General features: G+C 46.4%; 1 protein-coding gene across 1 annotated transcript in view; it reads right to left on the reverse strand.

The window, feature by feature from the left end:
• Positions 1–315: 315 nt before the first annotated feature.
• MAGT1 (magnesium transporter 1) overlaps positions 316–24,883 on the reverse strand; it is a 63,302-nt gene continuing 38,734 nt past the window's right edge. Inside the window, exons 8-10 of the mRNA XM_030208907.1 lie at positions 23,441–23,515; positions 2,730–2,820; positions 316–1,809 (exon numbers count right to left, since the gene is read on the reverse strand). Coding sequence (XP_030064767.1) covers positions 1,794–1,809; positions 2,730–2,820; positions 23,441–23,515 — 182 coding nt within the window. The 3' untranslated portion in view covers positions 316–1,793. The remainder of the gene's footprint in view (positions 1,810–2,729; positions 2,821–23,440; positions 23,516–24,883) is intronic.

Raw genomic sequence — 24,883 nt, forward strand, 5'->3', positions numbered from 1 at the left:
AAGGCACAGATGCAATCAACACACTTCAGCCTGGAACACAATGTATAATGTTTTATTGAAAATTTTCCACATTCAAATCACTTGATTATCCATGCCACTAGGACAGATTATAAATGAACCATACAAGAATGTATCTTTCCAAAAGGCAATCAATTCAAGGCTTTCAACCCAAAACTAAGAATGTGCAGTTAAGGCACTTCTGATGTAAGTAAACTTAGCAAATTTTTTATAAAAATAACATTGCTATATCTATTTGATATAGAATATTCAGTTCAAATAAAACATACAAATTGAAAATAAGTAATTCATTTGTTTTCTTTCTCTTCTTGTCAGTTAGATGGGGAGGGGGATTTACAAAATGGATCCTAAATATTTTGGTAGAAAGATTTGATGTTTTTTTTTACATCTAATTGCTTTAGATTTTTCCTTATATTTTATCTCCTCTTTCCTCATTAACATGGACTTATTTCTTTTTGCTACATGCATGTGCGAGTTTGATTTGAAAATTAAAATAAATTTTCAAAATGTATTGTAAAGGCAAATAAAAGAATGCATGTTATCCATTACTAATTTCTTTCATCACAATTCCATCTTAACTTTATAATCTCAGATTCTCCTGTTTGTAATTATGCTTCTTTTCCATTATTTAAATTACCAAAGAGTACATTTCTACTGCTTTACAGGAGCATCGGAGATTGGGAGGAGTCACAGAATGAGTTGTAAAATAATAATAATAATCACATGCCAGACTGCCAAAGAAGCAGCAAGTTACTAAACCAGCAGCACCTCCACCCAGGGAGCCAAGGCAACATTAAAGAATAGGAGATTCTTTGTGGAACACTGGAAGAAAGCAGGACAGGAAGTCGACTCTTTGTTTTAATGTCTGCACCTCCCAGTAATCATCTTGCACAGGACTTCTGTAGACCCAGATTATCAAAAAACTGAAATCTTCAATACCACTTCAGCATCACAAGTTACAAAGGTTGGCCTGCACCTGACACCACCTCCATGACACATACTACATAACACCCTTGGAAAAATATTACAACACAAACAGGAAGGTAGGTTTAACATTAGTAATAATTTATCCTTAAATAACGCTTTTAACTATTCAGAGTCTCAGCTACTTCTACAGTTTTAAGCACTTCACCTATCATATATACAAACAGCTGTCAATGGTTCATCTATGCTGGCTCTTTAGATGTACAGTATTATCCAGGAGGCAGATTCCTAATATCCAAGTTTACCTGGTCCTGTGCTCTAAATATTAGACTACTCTTTTTCCACAAATGTCATGTCCATGCTAGGCTTATACCATCTGTCATAATGCAGCCGCAACATTCCGTGAATGGCAAGTTATATGGTAACATTTCATATGGACTTCCCCAAATTCTGTGATATCTTCTAGCGTCTCCTAATAGAAACACTAGAAGATTCAAGCCTGTTTATCATGAAAGCACTTAGGAATATCGTTTCTAATTTAACACAACATAGATCAAAAGGCTAGGGGGAAAAAAAAAAACCTGAAAAATACACTGAAAGTTTAAGTAAATTGGTTAATTGCTATAAAAAAATGTAAAAGGTTCTGGAGAAAATACTTCCTGTGGCTTAGTGGAAAACTTGTTTCCTGTTCCGATAAGGCACTGTGTATCTTCTTTGGTTCAATGTTTCGTACAAACTCTCTCAATTGTTTTTGAACAGAGGTAGCATAGAATCCTGACCATTTAACTCTTGAAAAGCTTCACATGTAGGACTTCAGGACTGCAATGCTTCAGATACGTGCCTATGGAATTTTAACTTAACAGAAAGCTAAAAACAAAGCAAAATCCTTTGGTTAGGACTGTTTTTGTTTTTCAGTCAGCAGTTTCTTCTTCTTCTAGCACATGCCACACCTAGTGTGGTCAAAATTTTCATGTGATGTAATCCCTCTAGCTACCTCTTTTAGCAGATGCTAGGACTAGTAGGGTGGGAAAGCTGCAAGGACTGAATTCTAAAAAAAACTTTATTCTGAGACACCACAAAAGATCTGTTCCCACTACCTTTAGTTTCAGCAACAAATAATGCTGATATGCAAAATCAATACAGAATATTCCACTTGCGACAGCCACTAAGGGTCACCAACTGGATAAGCATCCCCCCCCTTCCCCCCTTCCTTCATTTCTCTCAATGGTGTGCGGTGAGGGTAAGAAAAGAAAGGAGGCAGAGCCGATGGGAAGAATGGAACATAAGGGAGTGATTGATGTATTGTTACTGGTGGTTGTAAACTGTGTTGATGCATTGTGTGTAAGACGTGATATCACTTTATTTTTAAAAATATATTCCTGGTTCCTGATTCAGGAGATTCATATCGAGAACCAAGCTCATGTTTTCTAGCAGGCTGACAGTGGGATCAAAGACAAGGGGAGTGCTCTCATGCTCCAGGGAAAGGGCTGATGTACAACAGTGACCTATAATAGAAAGGCTAATGGCTTCCTTTCCAGTTCTCTTAGGAATCAGACTATGGTTTACCTGGCACAAAGCGAGGGGGAAATGGAGAAATTATCTTTAACCACCCAAAAAATGTAAAAACTCAAACATTGTACTTTCTCTTTCTCTAATTGCATGTAACTTGATACATATTTTATTTCATTTACTAATTTATAAACCCCCTTCCCAGATCACAATGGGCCCATCCAAGCAGTGTACGAGATTTAAAATAGAATAAACTCAAAAGGCAACTGTTATCCTACCTATATGGATAGCCATGGTATTTGGATCTGAACACAGACAACAGCCAGCTGAAGAATAACACCACCAAGCCTATCCCAGCCACACACATTACTGTAGGATGATAACAGCACAATATAACCATTAGACATATTCAAGACAAGATGTGAATACAATGCTAACATTAGAGGAAGATTTAAAATATGAAAACACACAAATTTCATACATTTAACGTGCTTTTTTTTTTTTAATCATCTCATCCCTGAAGCTCTGCAATGAGCCTTCAGGATGGAATGGCTTATAGGGCAAACCAAGTACCAAAGAAGTAGAGGATGACTCACGACTTCCACACGTGAATGGAGAACAGAAAATCTTTATTGAAGCAACAATAAGAGAAAGACAGAAATGGGTCTTTAATGAACAGAATCCTTTCCCAGCTTTACGTCTATCGTCTTTTTTTCTGCTGCAAACTACAGAGTACCCCACCTGTGCCAAATTTACAGAGTCAGGGGGTATTATAAAGGCTGTGAAAGTGTAGAATAACATGTTATACACTCAAGTAGATTCTTATCAAGTTGCCTGAGCCATAGGCACATAAAAATAAGTGCAGAGAAATCAAAGCATCTATGTTTATTGGATATACCAATAGGCATTGCCAGGTAGAGCAGGGGCAGGATTCTTACCAACACATTCACATGTACAATCATGCCTTCCTCAGAGGAGGATTAAAGTGTGTGTGTGTGGGGGGGGGGGGGGCTTCTTTCTGTGGTGTAATTTTATAAAGGCACTTAGGCCCCAATGCTCAGAAGCAAATGCAGGCACCAGAGGCCATTAGTGCCAGACTAGCATGGAATGCTCAGAGCCAGCGAGCGCGTGAAACAACAAGCTTGCCAGCTCTGAACACAAATTGCATGCAAAAAAGAGGGTCTCCCACATTCTTCCCTAATGCTCAGCAGGCAGTGTGCCAAACAAGGGTGCTCCTCCTGTGGCAAACCCTACGCCAGCTCAGAGCTGGCCTTAGGGTCTGCCAAGCAGGGGAGGAATAGGGGAGACCAGCCATCACAGCACTGTGCTTAAGTTTTACACACTTAGGGGCCTATTGATTAAGCTCCATTATCTGTTAATGTGACAATTAATGCCTCCTGTTAGCATTCAAAGTATGTTATTTACCACTGGCGCCTGTAACAGTTTTTTTTCTGTAGACTGCGGGACTGATCAGGCACACAAGTTGGTGATATCATCACACAATCACAGACTGGAACAGCTTTTCCAGAGCTCCACTCCTGTTAGGTCCACAGCTCAAAACATTCACGCAACTCCTGAGCAGACAGGAAAGATTGGGTGTCTGATCAAGCCTGTCGGCTACGAAAAAAACCCTGTTATGGATAAGCAACATGCTTTTACCATCAGCAAGTGGGATTGAGTTAGGCACACAAGTGTTTTTGGTTTTTTTTTTTTAAAGTTCCAATCTTTACTACGTTTTTCAACAAAAAAGTGAAGTTACTCACCTGTCGGAGATGTTCTCTGAGGACAGCAAGCAAAGTAGTCTCACATCTGGGTGATGTCATCCGACAGAGCCTGGCGCAAGTAGAAAATTCCAGCAGTGCCCCACTACACATTCACGGGCGACTTCCTGCCCAACTGCCAGTGCAGGTTCCTTAGTAGAATATAGCTGAAGGAATAAAAATCCTAAGGGAGGTGAGAGAGTATGTAAGAATACTAGGCCTGCTATCCTTGGAGAACACCTACTACAGGTAACTTTACTTCCTCCGAGGACAAGCAGGCCATTAGTATTCTCACATCTGGGAATCCCTAGCTACCAGGCTCACTGAAAATAACAAAGCCAGGACAACAAGACTCGAAACGTCGAGGCCTTGAAGTCAATCAACCTTAAACTATATACAATATAGTTGTAGAGGTGCAGCCTGGAACAGAACAAAAGTGGGCCTAGGAAGGTGGAGTTGGATCCTAGACACCAAGTTCTGCAGAATTGTCTGACCAAACCGGATGTCACATTGGGTATCCTGCTCAAAGCACTAGTGAGATGTGAATGTGAGAACCGAAGACCACATCATAGCCTTGCAAATCTCCTAGATGGAGGCTGACCAAGTGGGCTACCGACAAAGCCATGGTTCTGATATTATGAGCCTTGACATGACCCTCTAGAGAGTCAGCCCAGCCTAGGCATGTGAAGGAGATGTGATCTGCTAGCCAACTGGAAATAGTATGTTTGCCAATGGCTATCCCCATCCTGTTTGGGTCAAAAGAAACAAAACTCTAGGCAACAGTCTATGGGATTTAGTCCACTCCAAGTGGAAGACTAAAGCTCACTTGCAGTCTAAGGTATGCAGTACACTTTCGCCATGATGGGCATATGGCTTTGGGAAAATTGTTGGTAGAACAATTGACTAGCTAAGATGGAACTTCAATACTACCTTAGCAATGAACTTAGGGTGTGTGCGAAGAACTACTCTGTTGTGATGAAACTTCATGTAAAATGGATCAGTTACTAAGGTCTAAAGTTTTTGACTCTGTGAGCTGATGTGACCGGCATCAAAAACACGACTTCCCAGATTAAATACTTCAGATGACAGGAATCAAGTGGCTCAAAAGGAGCTCTCATCAGCTGGGTTAGAATGATGTTAAGATCCTATGACACAGTAGGAGGTTTGACTGTGGTTTTTAACATCAAACCTCTCATAACTCGAACTAGAGGCTGTACAAAGATAGGTTTACCCCCTACACAAAAATGGTAAGCACCAATTGCACTGAGATGTACCCTTTCAGAGTTGGATTTTAAACCAGACTCAGACTGGTGCAGAAAGGTATTAGAGAAGCTTTTATGTAATCAAGATCAAGACCATTGCCCTCACACCAGACAAGCACACCTTCTCCATTTAAAAGAACACCTCTTAGTGGTATCTTTCCTGGAAGCACACAACATTTTGGAGACACCTTTATGTAGATTCAAGGACTGAAATTTTATACACTCAAATTCCAGGCAATAAGGACTAGGGACTGGAAGCTGGGGTGTAAAAGGGACCCTCATTCTGCATTTTGCGGGTTGGAAAACACTCCAATCTCCACGACTCCTCAGAGGACAACTTCAAAACGAGAGGAACCAGATTGAAGCGATCAGGATCATTGTTCCCCAATCTTGCCCAAGTTTTAGTAAAGTCTTCTCTATGAGAGGTATTGAAGGATACGCATACAGAAGACCTTCCTCCCAATGAAGGAGAAAGGAATCTAACACTAGTCTGCCGAGTGACCTGAGCCTGGAGCAGAACTGGCAGGCCTTGTTGTTGAGAAGACTGGCGAAAAGATCCAGAGGTCATGCCCTACTCTCAGAAGATCCTACAGGCTATGCCCATATTGAGAGACCACTTGTGAGGTTGCATTACCCTCTCTCAGTCTGTCTGCCAGGCTGTTGTCCTTGCCAGCTAGGTATGTTGCTCGTAGTACCAACCCTAGAAGGACAGCCAACTGTCACATCTGTACCACCTCCTGACACAAAGGGTAAGATCCCATAACCCCCACCACCACTTGTTCACATAATACTGTGCAACCTGATTGTCAGTGTAGATGAGAACAATTTGGTTCTGTAGCTGACCTCTGAAAGCACCAAGCTTGAAACAGTAGAGCAAAGGAAAAGATCCTCTTACAGATGGTGTCCAAAATAGTCTTTATTAAAGGTTCTTCTAAAACATAAGGGGAGACCCAACACGGCTCGTGTTTCAGTCTAAATGGCCTGCATCAGGGGTCTAGGAAAATATCATACAATGCATATTCCTAGATTAATCGTCGAACAGCGAAAATCTCCTTAGCCAGGTTCTGGTATCTGATATACAAGCTGTGAAGGCATATGCTGCAGGGTGACTTCACAAGTACCTGCTTATTCTGACAGATGATGTAAGATGCTCTCAGAGGGCATAAACCTAGTATGGCTATTCTTATGTTCTTTGGGCAACTTGGTGGTTTCTGACACCAATGAAGTGCGTAACCAAGGTGGACTATAGGAAGAACCCACTGCTTGGTGATTATAAGTGGCCACCTTTGATGGTAAAAATTCAGTTTTTCTCCTACCAGAAGGCCATCCGGGACGGTTACTTGGATAGCGCACATGCTCTCCTGGAGCCAGTCAAAACCTTCTCTCCTGCTTTGACTGGGGAGCCAGTTGGGCATTCTGGGGTTGGGATTATGTAGCCAGGAGCACTGGGGCTGCTAGGTACAGTGGGAAGGCCATGCCTTTCAGAGTAATAGATTCATCGCCTAGGCCCAGTTTAAAACCTCCTAGTAGAGAAGGATGAAGATGGAGGCTATGAAAAAGGGACTGAATAGTGTCAGTATGTTTCTTGATGAGGTCTGCAACCTCCTCCACCTTGTCCCCAAAAAGATTCATCTCCTCAGCATGGTACGTCTGCTAACCTCTCCTGAACCGCTAGTTCCAGGTCAGACACAGCCATGAGTGTCTGCAAATCCACACACCTACAGTGGAGAGGCTGGACACAATATCAAAGATGTCATAAGTGCCCTGGCCAGATATTTTCTGTACTCCAGCTGCTTGCTGGCCAACTGGCAAATCTCCGCGGCCTGCTCATGTGGGAGTGAATTCACAAGACTGAGCATACTGTGCATTAAAGACTTCAAATATATGTTCGCGTAGAGCTCATAGAACTGAATGCACTTAATGAGCATTGAGGCCTGATAAACGTTTCTCCCAAATGAATCCAAAGTCCAAGCCTCTCTACCTGGGGGAGCCAAGGCATGAATCCTGAAACTTCTGGCTCGTTTGAGAGCGTATCCGACCACAAGAGAGTAGCAAGGCAATTGCACCTTCTTGAATCTGTGAGCCTTCTGGATATGATACTGAATATCCACCTTCTTTCGTACAACATAAACCGAAAGGGAAGATTCCCAATTCTTTGTCAGTGCATCTTTAAGGATAGGATGCAACAGAACTGTAATCTTTTCCTTAGGAGGATATTCATAATCCAGGACATCTCAGCCCTAGGCTCTTCCTCCGTCTCCAACTTAAATTGGATGGCCAAAGCCATTGCCTTCACAAAACCTGTGAATGACAGACTCTCAGATGGAGAGGGGTCAGAAGGGACTCCACATGACTCCTCTTCCAAGAAGCAATGTGGATCTTCTTCAGACTCCCATACGCAGTCCAAGTCTAATAACTCCTCACAATACTCCAGATAGGCAGAGCAAGTCTATGCCTGCCCCAGCTCAGTGGAACCATGTCCACTCTCTGAAAGACACCGAGGTACAGTCCTACTCTTTGGGGAAGCTTCCTCCCCCAATGTAGAGAGTGGTACCACATGGATTGATGTTGGCGTCATAGACCACTCCGCAGGCAGACTTGGGGACTCAGGAAGGAGTGGAGGCTGAGCTGCAGCAAGTGCCATCGATGCATGAGCAGCATGCAGCTGAAACATCTGCGCCAGCTCCTCCCCAAGCATGGCCTGGTACCGCTCATCGAGGGCTGGCATCAGCAAACGCTGGAGAGCTGGTTTGGAGACAGCCTGAAAAAATGCAGGTGTCAAACTGGAAGTGGAATCTGGCTGCCCGAAGACTGGAACACCAGTACCTCCACCAAAAGAGGGCGAGCTATACTCTGTACCGGCGCTTTGTGGGAACCAGCAATGTTGATGACGTGGTGCTCCCGGCACTATTTTATTTATTTATTTATTATTTAGATTTTGCTCACACCTTTTTCAGTAGTAGCTCAAGGTGAGTTACATTCAGGTACTCTGGATATTTCTCTGTCCCAGGAGGGCTCACAATCTAAGTTTGTACCTGAGGCAATGGAGGGTTAAGTGAATTGCCCAAGATCACAAGGAGCAGCAGCGGGATTTGAACCGGCGACCTCTGGATTGCAAGACCAGTGCTCTAACTACTAGGCCACTCCTCCACTCCGCTTCGAAGGGGACTGATGCTTGTGCTTCTTTGGCTTCTCTCAACGCTCAGCACTGCAGTCCCTCAACGCCGATAAAAATGTCAAACCCATATGCGTCCTCTGTGTTGGGTGTGATGCTGACCGGTCCTGGGACCTATCAGTGCCCAATGTCAAGGGAGATGAGAGGCCTCCTTGATACCGGTGCACTCCCAATGGTAAATGAAGTCTGGGCAGCCACATCGAGGTCGATGCTTCCAGTGCCAATGTCGATGGACCAGCCTTTGAGGAACCAAAAGGTTTATCTTGTTGGACCTGATGTTCCCTCTATGTCCTCAGCTGCATTTGTAAACAGAAAGAACAAGAATCAGGCTGGTGGTCAGGCACAAGGCACCCAGTGCATCAATTGTGCAGGTCCATGGCAGGAAAATCGATTACATTGGGCACACTTTTGAAGCCACTGGGGGTCTTCTTAGACAGAGAGAACAAAATTGCAGCCAAATTCCTCAAACTTGAGCATCAAAAAGGGGCAAGTCTCAAATCGAGGTTGGTGCTCAGGCCTAAACGGGGGCCTAAAGAGCTTAACAAATAAATAAAGAAAATCTGAAAAGCCGAAAAACCTAATAAAATAAAGGGGAAAGGTACCAAAAATAAAAACTATAAAGAAAATGAGAGAAATTAAGGGGAAAAAAACGCACGGGAAGGCACTGAAAAAGTAACTGTTAATACGCGATGAAGAGAAATCATGAAAACATGGTCGGGCAGGAAGGCACCTTCACATATGCGGTGGGGCGCTGCAGGAATTTTCTACTTGCTGTATACGTTAGGCAGCATCCGCCCCATGCTCCATCAGATGACGTCATCCAGATATGAGAAAACTAATGGCCTGCTTGTCCTCAGATAACACAACAACCGAATACTTCAAACATATATAAAAACAGAAAGTCAGCAAACAAAGGAATTGGCCATTAGGAATCATTAAACAAGTAGGATTAAAAAAAAAAAAAAAATCAAGTCTCATCAGTAGAAAACGGCACAACCAATGCAGGTTAAGCCTGTCCAGTTGGGGCAATAGTCTTTATCTACAATACATCTGCCTTCTGCAGCCAAAGCCCCTGCAAAATATGCAGCCTGTCCCTCCTGTGATTGTGGGTAGTAGAAGGGGTGGAAATAGTTGATTATACTACTTCCTTACATCTTAATCACAATGATTCCAGGATTCTGAACCAGTCAAAACAGGCTTTTAACTCAGCTCTATATTTAGACCTTCAGGTGGGCCCTCACTCGGGACTTCTACCACAAGCAGCTTTTCTTTCTCTTTGGTCCAACGCCATAGAACCGGTGCCATCATGGGATATAAACCGATACCTGGAATAGAAGTATGTCTTCATTCCACAAAGGTCTGGAGACTTTATGCCCCTTTCTGAATCGCAGAAGTCTAAATAGAGTTCGTCTAAATAGAGTTCTTAGATCATGTCAAATCAGTGAAAAAAAATATATATATACCAAGAGGGTTTTAAGATTGTATCTCTTCATGTCTGAGGTCTCTACCTAGTGAGGCAGGCTGGAGTAATGCAGTTACTTTAAAAAATAGTGGGAACACATAGCTCTTTGGGGAGAGATGAGTTTCCTGTAAAAAATCTCTCTATATAAAACGCACCTCCAACGTTCGAATGAAGCCTCACTTACCCAACGTTCCAAAAGTGAAGGGGGTGAGATCGCTTTGTGTCTGCCCCGCCCACGCGTCAAACTTAACGTCGAGGGCAGAGCGTCAGGGAAGGAGGCGGCGCTCCTGACGTCTCTAGCCTTCCCTTCGCTGTGTTCCGCCTTCTTCTGACGTCAAGGATGACGTCAGAAGAAGGCGGAACACAGCGAAGGGAAGGCTAGACGTCGGGAGCGCCGCCTCCTTCCCTGACGCTGCGCTGCCGGAACCGCCACGGAGGTAAATTTAAAAAAATAAAAAAAAAAGATGTTGGGGGGAGAGAAGAGGGTGGGCAGTAAAGTTGAACAATGGGAGCGGGAGGGCAGGGGAGAAACGACAGCATGGATGCGAAGGGGGGGGCATGGATGCGAAGGGGGGGGGAGAAGAGGCCGGCCCAGGCTGGGACATGGGAGAAAGAGGAGCATGGATGCGAGGGGGGGGACATGGAAGGGAGAGAGGGGAATTGCTGGAAAAGGATGAATGGAGGGGACAGAGGGGCATGGATTGGGAGGGCAGGGCTCAGGGAGAGAGGGGAATTGCTGGAAAGGGATGAATGGAGGGGGCAGGTGACAGAGGAGCATGGATGGGCATGGATTGGGAGGGCAGGGCTCAGGGAGAGAGGGGAATTACTGGATAGGGATGAATGGAGGGGACAGATGGGCATGGATGGATATGGATTGCAGGGCAGGGCTCAGGGAGAGAGGGGAATTGCTGGATAGGGATGAATGGAGGGGGCAGGTGACAGAGTAGCATGGATGGGCATGGATTGGGAGGGCAGGGCTCAGGGAGAGAGGGGAATTGCTGGAAAAGGATAAATGGAGGGGGCAGGGGACAGATGGCCATGGATTGGGAGGGCAGGGCTCACACTCTCTCTCATATACAATGTCTTTCTGACTCACACTCTCACACACTCTGTCTCACACTGTATCACATTCACTCTCTATGTGCCACACAGTCACTCACACACTCGCTTGGTCTCATACACTCACTCTCACAGAGAATCTGTGTCTCACACACACTCTCTCTCTCGCACACACACACACACACTCTCTCTCACACTGTGTCTCACATACACACTTGCACACACTCTCATTCTCACACACACACACTCTCACAAACACACTCACACCCAGACTCACTCTCTCACACACACACACTCACACTTTCACTCTGTCTCTCACACAGTCACTCTCACATACACTCTCCCAAACATACACACGCCGAGGAAAACCTTGCTAGCGCCCGTTTCATTTGTGTCAGAAACGGGCCTTTTTTACTAGTAAATAAATAAAAACAGATGGTGAAGGGTTGGGTCAGACAGTGCTTCTCTGCCTCATAATTCTAGGTGTTGAGGAGTATGCATATTAATTCATAAATCCTTACTGTTAGAGAAGGTACACACAAAAAAATGAAACTGAAATATGTATACCTGATGTCTAAATTAACTGTGCCTAGACGGAATACGCTGATTAAGTTTCACAAAATGTGAGACGCATATAAGGAGTGGCGGCCTAGTGGTTAGGGTGGTGGACTTTGGTCCTACGGAACTGAGGAACTGAGTTTGATTCCCACTTCAGGCACAGGCAGCTCCTTGTGACTCTGGGCAAGTCACTTAACCCTCCATTGCCCCATGTAAGCCGCATTGAGCTTGCCATGAGTGGGAAAGCGCGGGGTACAAATGTAACAAAATAAGAGCTGGTTAGCTGGAAGAAACTGAGATTTCATTTATATAAAGTCTGAGGATGAATGGGAGAAGGGAAATATAAGAAGGTGGTGTTCTCTGTTTTACAGATATTTCTGACGGTGCCTCCAGTAAGGGGGAGGGGTTGGGATAGGACAGGACGGTTACCGTAATTTGTATCTATCGGGTTAAATGTGGTTGGATAAAATACTTTGTTATAATTTAAGAAAAATTGATAAAAACTTTAAAAAAAAAAAGAGCAGGAACACACATACCTGAACCCAGAAAGACAAATTTGATAAGGAACTTACATTTAGTTAATGCTTACGGGCCTAATAGAGATTTCAATTAATTAAAAAACAGTTCTCTATTTTAGTGAAATATGATTTCTCAAATTTGATTACTGTACACATTTCAACTCCACTCATATGTATAGCTGACTTTTTTTCTGAGTACCATCCATTTAATGTCATGTCCCCTACCTCAACGCAAGCGGCGTCCTCGGGCTGCACAGGGTCCCGTCGACATGCACACTTGACTGGCACTGCCTGAGCCATGTGTGTGTAGTCCTCTCTGGGTTTGTTCAGAGAGCGGTGGTTGCAAGCTCCTTAATTGCTTTGCTTCCATGCACCTGTTTCTGCTCTCTCTCTCTCTCTGCCTGGCTTCCAGGCTCCTTGATTGCTTTGCTTCCACCCACCTGGGCCTGCTCTTCCTCTGCCTGGCTTCCCTTGCTTCTCTCCTATTCGTCTTCCGGTTCCTCCTTCCCCTGCTCTTGTCCTATGGCTGTGCCCCTTCTCCCTGCTGATGTCAGATGCCAGCACTTTATCAGCTGAGCTCTCCCTGGACTCCATGCTTTGGCTTCTACTTTGGTAGGTGTTTCTAACTCTGCTTCTTATCTACTGGTCCCTCGTTGCTGACTTTGCCTGTACCTGGATTACCCTTCTGCCTGCCGCCTGCCTACTGACTTTCGACTGCATCTGGATTACTCTCTTGCCTTCCGCCTGCCTACTGACGTTCGCTTGTACCTGGATTACTCTCTTGCCTGCCACCTGCCTACTGACTTACACCTGTACCTGGATTACTCTCTTGCCTGCCGCCTGCCTACCGCTTGTACCTGGATTACTCTCTTGCCTGCCTCCTGCGTACTGACTGCCACTTGCACCTGGATTACTCTCTTGCCTGCCTCCTGCTTGTACCTGGATTACTCTCTTGGCCTGCTGCCTGCCTGGCTGATACATTCATCACCCCGCTTCCAGCTCTGTCCCATCCTGCAGACCGCCCACACCTAGGGGCTCAACCTCTGGGGAACGGCAGTCAGCGCAGGTGAAACCCGGGATTCTCCAGCCGCCAAGTAGAACCTGGTCTGAATATCGGGCTCAGCAGCGCTCTACTTGGTTAAAGAACTCACAAGTCTGACATTTAAGTAATAAGCTAGATAGAGCGGTATTCCTGTCAAAACTCTTGACCGTTACTGGATCATTTTAACATTACATACAGATAGAGCTGGATAATGGAAAGGCCACTGGCATCTTAACATTTCCTTGTTAAAAGATCAAGATTTCTGTGATTTGACTAGGAAGCACTGAAAGAGTTTTTGGACTTTCCATCCACCCGAACAATACTCCCCATGACTGCACTGGGAGACTTTTAAAGTAGTTTTAAGGAGTAAGATACATTGACTATACTAGTCATAACAGAACGCTAGTGAAGAAAATCACAGACTTATGTTTTCTGCTATTATCAATTGTACAGTCAGTCAGTGAAGGAATGTTGGGGGAGTACGGTAGCAAGTGTTCAGTGAAACACACTGAAGGCCGTGGCAAGCATACAAGGTGGGGGACGTCTGTTCAGAAACTGAATGAGATGATGACATTGAAGTTGTGTGTTAATCTGGTCGTGAGCCCTTGAGCCCAGGCTCTTGAGCCCAGGCCGAGGCCTAGTGTAGGGTTTTGGCCAAGGCCTAGGGTAGACCGAACAGGCCCTACGCACCACCCCAGCCACCAAGCCCCGCACACACACAACAACCAACTAGCACCACCAGAAAATGGGAGCTAGAGCATTCAGGCGGGCCTCAAGGCCTATCGGCAACCCACTCACACAGAGTCCAAGCGTGCGGGCCTCACAGCCAAACAGAAACCGAGTCATACACTGGGAAGGGGAGAAAGAACAACAAGGGGTCCCCAAAGGGACAGGAGCAGCAGCAACGCACACAGCGCTAGCTAAGAACGCAAGGGAAATGGGACTGACAGATGTTCCTATAGGAAACACAAGGCTGTGCCACCAGCAGTCAAGGATAAAGGAAGCCACACAAAAGAACACTCTAGACTGTACCATACAGCACACAAGGGAAAGTCACCCAAGAATACACAATGCTAACCTCACAAAATACAGGGATAAAGGGAACTGCTATATAGCGAAGATACATACCTGTAGCAGGTGTTCTCCGAGGACAGCAGGCTGATTGTTCTCACACTTGGGTCAACGTCCACGGCGGCCCCAGGAACGGCAATTTTTCAAGCAAACATCAACAGTTTTGCCAGAGCCTTCTGGCGCATGCGCGGCTGTCTTTCCGCCCGTCGTATAAGTGTTCCCGCTTAGTTATATCCAATAGCAAAAAACAACAAGAACAACAACTCCAAAGGGGAGGTGGACGGGTTTGTGAGAACAATCAGCCTGCTGTCCTCGGAGAACATCTGCTACAGGTATGTATCTTCGCTTTCTCCAAGGACAAGCAAGCTGCTTGTTCTCACACTTGGGGTATCCCTAGCACCGAGGCTCACTCAAAACAACAAAGAAAGCTCAATTGGGCCTCGCAACAGTGAGGACATGACAAGGATTGACCTAAAAACCAGAACATCTGAGAGTGCAGCCTGGAACAGAATAAAAATGGGCCTAGGGGGGTGGAGTTGGATTCTAAACCCCGAACAGATTCTGCAGCACTGACTGCCCAAACCGACTGTCGCGTCAGGTATCCTGCTGAAGGCAGTAGTGAGATGTGAATGTGTGGATTGATGACCATGTCGCAGCCTTGCAAATCTCTTCTATAGTGGCTGACTTCAAGTGAGCCACCGACGCTGCCATGGCTCTAACACTATGAGCCGTGACATGGCTCTCTAGAGTCAACCCAGTTTGGGCATAAGTGAAGGAAATGCAATCTGCTAGCCAATTGGAAATGGTGCGTTTCCAGACTGCAACTCCCCTTCTGTTGGGCTCAAAAGAAACAAACATTTGGGCGGACTGTCTGAAGGGGCTTATCCGCTCCACATAAAAGGCCAATGCTCTCTTGCAGTCCAACTTGTGCAACTGACGTTCAGCAGGGCGGGTATGAGGACGGGGAAAAAATGTTGGCAAGACAATTGACTGGTTCAGATGGAACTCAGACACCACCTTCAGCAAGGAGTTAGGGTGCGTGCAGAGGACTACTCTGTTGTGATGAAACTTGAGATAAGGAGCATGCACTACCAAGGCTTGAAGCTCACTGACTCTACGAGCTGAAGTAACAGCCACCAAGAAAATGACCTTCCAGGTTAAATACTTCAGATGGCAGGAATTCAGTGGCTCAAAAGGAGGCTTCATCAGCTGGGCGAGAACGACGTTGAGATCCCATGACAATCATGGAGGTTTGACAGGGGGCTTTGACAAAAGCAAACCTCTCATGAAACGAACAACTAAAGGCTGTCCAGAGATAGGCTTACCTTCTACACGATAATGAAAAGCACTAATTGCACTAAGATGAACTCTTACGGAGTTGGTCTTGAGACCAGACTCTGACAAGTGTAGAAGATATTCAAGCAGGGTCTGTGTAGGACAGGAGCGAGGATCTAGGGCTTTGCTATCACACCAGGTGGCAAACGTCCTCCATTTGAAAAAATAAGACCGCTTCGTGGAATCTTTCCTGGAAGCACGCAAAACCCGGGAGACATCCTCAGAAAGACCCAAGGAAGAGAATTCTACGCTCTCAACATCCAGGCCGTGAGAGCCAGAGGCTGGAGGTTGGGATGCAGAAGCGCCCCCTCGTTCTGAGGGTTGGAAAACACTCCAATCTCCACGGTTCTTTGGAGGACAACTCCAGAAGAGGGAACCAAATCTGAGGCGGCCAGAAGCTAGGCTCCATTGAGCTGATCTCATGTGTAGGCGTGCCATAGGAATCACATGAACTGTGGAGGCCATGTGCCCCTGAAGTCTCAACATCTACCGAGCCGTGATCAGTTGAGACGTTCGAACTATGGACACTAGGGTTGGAGGTTGTCTGCCCTTGTCTCGGGAAGATAAGCTCGAGCTGTCTTTGTGTTCAACAGAACCCCAATGAATTCCAACTTTTGAACTGGGGTGAGATGGACGAGTAATTGATTACGAACCCCAGCAGTTCTAACACCTGAATAGTCATTCGCACGGACTATAGAGCACCTGCTTCCGAGGTGCTTTTCACCAGCCAATCGTCGAGATAAGGGAACTTATCTCAACCTACACCTTCCCAACTGTAGAGGATAGGAATAGGGAGCACTCCTCTTCCCCCCCAAAAAACCTCCTAGATGAGGAGGCAATAGCAGAAAGCACCCAGTGGGAGAGAGAATCCATAGCATCATTATACTTCTTGATCTGATCAACAAAATCCTCTAGTTTTTCACCAAAATAGCTGCTTCCCCCCCCCCCCCCCCCCACGCAAGGATCATCCGCCACTCGCTGCTGGACCAAATGATCCAGGTCAGAGACGCGCAGCCATGAGAGTCTGCGCACCATTCTGGATGTTACATCAAAAGTGTCAAACGTACCCCTGGCCAGGAACTTTCGACACGCCTTCTACTGCCTGACCACTTGGCAAAAAGGCTCGACCAGCTCCGTAGGGAGTGCATCGACCAAGCTCGATAGTTGCCGTATCGAGTCCCACAAGTGTACGCTCGTGAAGAGCTGGTAAGACTGAATTATGGTGGCGAGCATAGCGGCTTGATACGTCTTCCTCCCAAAAGAATCAAGAATTCTAGCTTCTCTGCCTGGGGGCGCCAAAGCAAAGTCTCTAGTACTCCTGGCTCTCTTGAGGGCGGAGTCCACCACCATGGAATTGTGGGGTAACTGGGACCTCATCAATCCAGGTTCACCATGGATTCGATACTGGGATTCAGTTTTCTTCGGGATCACAGGGCCAGACAGAGGGGCAGACCAGTTTTGCATAAGGACTTCCTTCAGTACCTTATGCAGAGGAACTGTCACAGCCTCTTTAGGTGGAGAAGAATAATCCAGGATCCTGAGCATCTCAGCCCTGGGCTCATCCTCAATCTCTATAGGGAAAGGAATAGCCGTAGCCATTTCCCGGACAAAAGATGTAAAGGACAGACTCTCCGGTGGAGATAGTCTCCTTTCTGGCAGAGAGGAAGGATCAGAGGGAATCCCAAAGAACTCATCAGAAGAAAAGTACCTGGGATCTTCCTCTGACTCCCACGAGCGCTCCTGCTCAGTATCGGACAGAGCCTGTGTTAAGGTGCTTCGACACTGAACCTGCCTCGACGCCAAGGAACGATGTCCTCTACGGCGATGTCGAGAGGCCAACGCCTGGTCCAACTGCGGCGAAGCTCCCTCCACTGACATTGAAGGGGAGTTGTACTGGGTGGCAGGCGACGCTGATGCCACAGGCGACACCGCAGTCGGGGACCTCACCGCAGTTGAAGGGCCAGACATCGTTGTAGCAGATGGTACAGAAGGCGCAAGCACCCAAAACACCAAAGCTGACAAGGCCCGGATGCGCTCGTCAAGAGCCGCCATAGAAGGCTGCGGGGTCGATGGAGCAGGCGGTGTCAGAATCCATGGAGGCTCAGGAGCAGGCACCGGGCTGCTAGGAGACCGACGCATCAGCACCTCCTATATCGAGGGGAAGCGATCCTCTCGGCGCCGACGCTTCTTGGTTGCCGACTCTCTCGACGCCCCGGAGCTCCCGGTACCGTGTGTCAAAGGAGAATGACGACGATGCTTCTTTGCCTTCACTCGACGCCCATCATCGAGACTCCTCGGTACCGATGAGGACGTGGAATCCTCATGTTTCCTCAGGGCCAGATCCGACGAAGGTCAGTCCCAGGAGGCCTGCATAACAGGAGACCTCGAGGCAGGTGGAGACCCACTCGACGCCTCACTGCTCCCAGCACGAGTTGGTCTCTCAGCAGCCATTACTTCTCTTCCCGACGTCGATGCTCCTTTCGATGTCGACGCCTTCGGTACCGATATCGATGTCAACATCGAAGGACCGGACCGAGCCCCAAAAAGCTTCTCTCGTTGGGCTTCTCGAGACGCTTGGGTCTGTTTCTTCATACAAAGACACAGACTACAAGCAGCTGGGCTATGGTCGGGCCCAAGGCACTGGATACACCAAGCATAGGTATCGGTACCTGAGATGGTCCGGTTGCACCGAGTACAACGTTTGAAGCCGCTGGGTGTGTTAGATGACATGGAAGGGAAAACAGCTTCGGCGAAATCAAAAGACGCGATTGTGCCTGTTAAAGAAAAGGGGCACAAAAAAAAATGAGGGAATAACCCAACCGCATCGAAAAAACAAAGGAAACTTTTAAAAAGGGACAAAACTAAAAATACACTACAGGCGCTCTTTTTTTTTTTTTTAATAAGATAAATAAAGAAAAAAATAGGAGAAAATAGCAATTACTCACGAAGACTTTTCCCTGAGCCTGAGAGGAGCACAAAAAAAATCCTACTGCATCTCAACACGGAGAAAAGAAAACTGAGGAGGCACGCTCACGCGATGGGCGGGAAGTCGTCTGCCCATGCGTGCCAGAAGACTCTGGCAAAACTTTGTTTTTATTTTGCTTGCAAAATGCCGATTCCTGGGCCGATGCGGACGTCGACCCACATGTGAGAACAAGCAACCTGTTTGTCCTCGGAGAACAATTTCTTCATGTCAAACTGCAGTTGCATATAAGAGCCAATTGAACAGGAGGCTTCTCCTTGTTTTAACTGCTCTTATGAAGTTGCCATTTGTACCCTACATGGAAGGTGCTCTTCCTACCAGTTCTCATCTCTGTTTAAAAAAAAAAGTGACTGAAATCCAAGCACCTGAGACTTATGAGCCACAGTCTCATCACAGCAAAGTAGTTCTACAAACTCATCCCAAAAATTTCCCTGAGATAGTAACACCTTTTTGCATCACTGAGAAATAATGGATTCCTACAACCTTGTTAGAAAGCTCCTAAAAATCCACTCTAGACTGTAAATGGGCTCTCTCCCACTCATCTGAAAATGAATAAGCAAGTCTACACAGCTTTTTGTCTCTTTTGACCCCAATACAGCTGGCATACCATTTATTGAAAGAGCTCCATCAAACTGGTTAGCATTCTGCATAAAATGCTGTTATGAACATGCAGATATTCCTTAGAACATCAAAGCACAGTCTCAGCAAAGTAGAGATACCACATCCACAGTGGCTCTCCTTAAACCCACCTTGATGGGTACAATCTGTAAAACAGCAACCTAGTTTTCACTTCTACTTTTTATTTTGCATTACTGCTTGGACCAGGCTACAATGATGGCAAGATGTTGGCCAATCTGCTTGGGTAATGTTGCAACTTTCACATTCTTTTTTTATGCGGGCTACTTCAAATTTTGAGACATTACATAAAGACATAGGCAAGCTTGGGAGTCACCCCCTTGTGTGCTTGACTCAGTCCTACTTGTCAACAGACTAAAGCACTGTTGCTTAGCCGTTACAGATGTTTTCCGTAGACAGGACTGATCAGATATACCATCTCTCTAAACCTCCAAGAGTTGCCTAAATATTTTGAGCTTTGGACCTGAGAAAACTCTTGCATGTAAAAAGGTGCATGCACACTAAGAACTTTACACTAAGTTCAGAACTCCAGAAGAACTGTTCCTTCCTGCAACATCACCCACTTTTGTGCCCGATTCAATCCTGTTTTTTGATGGAAAATGCACCTTACAGTTAACATAGAGATTGTTACTGTGCATTAATTGCTAACAAGAGAGCTAAGGTGATGCAATTAATGCCACAGGAAGATGTGCAGTTAACTGCATCATGTTATCTGCAATACAGTTAACGTGCTTAATGAGTTTTACTCTGCATCAACTGACTGAGAAATTAAAAGAGGTTTACAGTTAACATAACATTTTGGCACTTAACATGCAGGAAGTGCAAAATATGAAATAGGATTCTAAAGGGAGGAACTGCACAGATTAAGGACAATCATCTCTCTATATAAAACGCACCTCCAACGTTCTAATGAAGCCTCTGTTAGTTAGCCAACATTCTAAGTGAAGGGGGGTGAGATCGCATTGTGTCTGCCCCGCCCACGCGTCAAACGTGATGACGTCGAGGGCGGAGCAATGACACTCAACCAATCGCAACGCTCGGCAGCGAAGCGTCAGGAAGGAGGCGACGCTCTCGACGTCTAGCCTTCCCTTCGCTGTGTTCCGCCTTCTTCTGACGTCAAGGATGACGTCAAAAGAAGGCGGAACACAGCGAAGGGAAACCTAGACGTCGAGAGGCTGAGCGCCGCCTCCTTCCCTGACGCTTCGCTGCCGGAACAGCCACGGAGGTAAATTTCAAAACAAGACAAAAAAAAAAACAAAACCATGTTGGGGGGAGAGAAGAGGGTGGCCACTAAAGTACAACAATGGGAGCGGGAGGGCAGGGGAGAAACGACAGCATGGATGCGAAGGGGGGGGGGAGAAGAGGGCGGGCCAGGCTGGGACATGGGAGAGAGAGGAGCATGGATGCAAGGGGGGGTCATGGAAGGGAGACAGGGGACTTGCTGGAAAAGTATGAATGGAGGCGGCAGGGGACAGAGGAGCATGGATGGGCATGGATTGGGAGGGCAGGGCTCAGGGAGAGAGGGCAATTGCTGGAAAGGGATGAATGGAGGGGGCAGGGGACAGAGGAGCATGGATGGGCATGGATTGGGAGGGCAGGACTCAGGGAGAGAGGGAAATTGCTGGATAGGGATGAATAGAGGGGACAGATGGGCATGGATGGATATGGATTGCACGGCAGGCCTCAGGGAGAGAGGGCAATTGCTGGATAGGGAAAATGAAGGGGCCAGGTGACAGATGGGCATGGATTGGAAGGGCAGGACTCAGGGAGAGGGGAATTGCTGGATAGGGATGAATGGAGGGAACAGATGGGCATGGATGGATATGGATTGCAGGGCAGGCCTCAGGCAGAGAGGGGAAATGCTGGATAGGGAAAAATGGAGGGGCTAGGTGACAGATGAGCATGGATGGGCATGGATTGGAAGGGCAGGACTCAGGGAGAGGGGAATTGCTGGATAGGGATGAATGGAGGGGACAGATGGCCATGGATGGATATGGATTGCAGGGCAGGCCTCAGGCAGAGAGGGGAAATGCTGGATAGGGAAAAATGGAGGGGCCAGGTGACAAAGGAGCATGGATGGGCATGGATTGGAAGGGCAGGACTCAGGGAGAGGGGTATTGCTGGATAGGGATGAATGGAGGGGACAGATGGCCATGGATGCATATGGATTGCAGGGCAGGCCTCAGGGAGACAGCGGAAATGCTGGATAGGGATGAATGGAGGGGCCAGGTGACAGAGGAGCATGGATTGGACTCACACTTTCACTCTGACTCTCAAACACTCACTCTCACATACACTCTCCCAAACATACACACTCCGAGGAAAACCTTGCTAGCACCCGTTTCATTTGTGTCAGAAACGGGCCTTTTTTACTAGTTATATATAAACTAGTAAAAAAGGCCCATTTCTCAAAAAAATGAAACAGGCGCTAGCAAGGCTATCTTGTAAAGGTGATTATGTTTTTAAGGCTCTCGTCAAAGCAATTTCTCCTCTCTCCCCTGCCCTCCCCTCCGTATCCCACAATTCTGACCTCCCATCCATGTGCAGCGATTCTCCTGTGACCTGCCGTCCCCTCCGTGTCCCGCGATTCTGGCCTCCCCTCCATTTCCAGCGATCCTCCTCTGCCCTGCTGTCCCCTCTGTGTCCCGCGATTCTGGCCTCCCCTCCATGTCCGGCGATTCTCCTCTGCACTGCCCTCCCCTTGGTGTCACTTGATTCTGGCCTCCCCTCCATGTCCGGCGATTCTCCTCTGCACTGCCCTCCCCTTGGTGTCACTTGATTCTGGCCTCCCCTCCATGTTCAACGATTCTCCTCTGCCCTGCCCTCCCCTCCATATCCAGCGATTCTTCTCTGCCCTGCCCGCCCCTCTGTGTCCCGCGATTCTGACCTCCCCTCCATGTTCAGTGATTCTCCTCTGCCCTCCCCCCTCCATATCCAGCGATTATCTTCTACCCTGCCCCACAATCCGTGTCCCACGATTCTCTCCTCTCCTCCCATCCCATGCATGTCCATCGATTCTCCTCTGCCCTTGCCTCCCCCCTCTATGTCCAGCGATTCCCTTGCCTCCCCTCTATGTCCAGCGATTCTCCTCTGCCCTGCCCTCCCTTCCGTGTCCCGTGAATCTCCCCTCACCTCTCATCCCCTCCATGTCCAGTGATTCTCCTCTGCCCTGCCCTCCCATCAGTGTCCAGCGATTCTCTCCTCCCCTCCATGTCCAGCGTTCCGTTGCCTTCACTTGTCTTGCTTGCATTTGTAACATCCTGACATCAGCTCGCCTCCTGCGTTCCCTTCCCTCTCACTGTTCCGCCCTCTGACATAATTTTGTCTTTACACAAGAGCGGGACAGTGAGAGGGAAGGGAACGTTGGAGGCTTGCTGACGTCAGGATGTTACGAACCCAGACAGACAGACAGCCATGGAACGTTGACGATACAAATTATTACATTAGATATCATAATCGCTTACCACATAAGAATTAGATTTTGGAAACATCCATTTTACAATTTACAAATAAGGTCATTCTTCATGAAGTCTTTTGATAGAAGGAACCTGACTTTTGACATCACTGGAAACCATATATAGGAGCCATCTCTGACCAGTGATATTAGAAGCTAAGTTCTGACTAAATACTACTTAAAGCTGTATGCAAAGGAACACAAAATTAAATGATTGTTATTTTTTACAAGCAGACATCACTTTCAAAATCACATCCTTATAACATTATAGGGATTATTTATAGTAAAAGTAAAAATAATATATTATAATCATCAATAAATAAATAAAAAGTACACCAGGGCCCTTGAATAGAGTAATGACTAAGATTAGCTGATGTATTCTATTTCTCAACACCTTTATTTGGTAAAACGTATTAAGCAGTTGGTTTGGATTGAAGACAACAACAGTTCAAACCCCATCTAACAACCTAAGTTTGGGCAATTGTATGTTCGTGGTGATCAAGAAAAATAAATTAAATTTCAATGGCATTTCAGCTAGTTATGATCCCCAGATAAAGAAATCCTCCGCTGATCACAAAAAGAAGACAAATCAAAGCAAATTAGTCACTCGGCAACTGTGAAGAGAGTATCTGACATGCTGCTATTGAGGTTTATAGTATAAACTTTATACTCACTCTTGCGTTTTCCAATATCCCTGTTGGATGTAGCAGCTTCATGTAGAAGAACCATTCCCAAAGTAACTCCACCATCTGAGAAAACTGTTTAAGGTTCATCTGTAGACATGTCCCCCAACATTCAACCCCAGGCACAGATTCACAAACATGTTAGAAATGTAGATGAATGCACCCATTTGCTAAACCATGAAAAACAAAACTATCCCATTAACCAAGCTAGTCACATGCTCTTCAGATGTCTGGTTTAAAAAGATAATTTACATTATTATTTAATTTTTTGTTATGATTGCCCCTAGTAAACAAATTAAGGGTTCAACTTACAGATCCACCCTATTTCTGTGTTTCTCATTCCAAGCAAAGATCCTCCTCCACCCTCACCCATCTGATTTAATTCTTCTCAACCACGGCCTTGCTGTTTTAAAGCCAAACCTCTACCACTAAGGATGCCATTTTGAAGAAGGTGCCAGCAGGGCAGGAATGACTTGGGATCGCTCCTGCTCTATGACCACTAGATCACCACAGACTACAGCTCTGAGGCCCAATGCTCCCGGGCTGCTGGAATAATGCTGCTTATGAGGTGGCTCACAAGCAACGTTATTAATTTGGCACAGGAGTCAGCAACCTTAGGGACTGTTATACCACAGATTGCAGACTCCTGTGGTAAATCAAGGTGCGGCAAAAGCTCACTTTTTACTGCACCTTAATAACTGTCCCCCCCCCCCCCCCCCCCCAAGTTTTCCTGAAAACCAGAACTGAACAAATCCTATATAATAAAACGCACCTCCAACATTCTGAAGCTGATTGCAAGGCTGAGGCATTCCTGCTCTCTATATCCATCTCCTGAATTGACATCACGTACTTCTGGGTTCGTCACAAGCAGAAGTGACCAACCACACGAGGTTTCTCGGCTTCAGAATGTTGGAGGTGCATTCTATTAAATAGGATCGGTCAGTTCCTTGAAGCACAGCCAGAGCTCAGCGTCCTGCACAGTAACGCTCAGACACCAGAGAGAGAGAGGGGGGGGCCTGACACCAGAGGGGGGGGGGTATCTCTGTCACACACACACTCTCTCTCTCTCTCTCACAGTCAATGTCCTTCTCACTCTCACACACACTATGTCTCACACTGTATCACATTCACTCTCTATGTGTCACACAGAGGCATATTTTCAAAGCACTTAGCCTTCCAAAGTTCCATAGAAACCTATGGAACTTTGGAAGGCTAAGTGCTTTGAAAATATGCCTCACAGTCACTCACACACTCTCTTGGTCTCATACACTCAGTCTCACAGAGAGTCTGTGTCTCACACACTCTCTCTCTCTCGCACACACTGTATCTGTGTGAAACACACTCTCTCTCTTGCACACACTGTATCTGTGTGAAACACTCTCTCTCTCACACTGTCTCACATACGCACTTGCACACATGCTCATTCTCACACAC

The sequence above is a fragment of the Microcaecilia unicolor genome, chromosome 7 (assembly GCF_901765095.1).
Source record: "Microcaecilia unicolor chromosome 7, aMicUni1.1, whole genome shotgun sequence".
In the NCBI taxonomy this organism is placed as follows: Eukaryota; Metazoa; Chordata; class Amphibia; order Gymnophiona; family Siphonopidae; genus Microcaecilia; species Microcaecilia unicolor.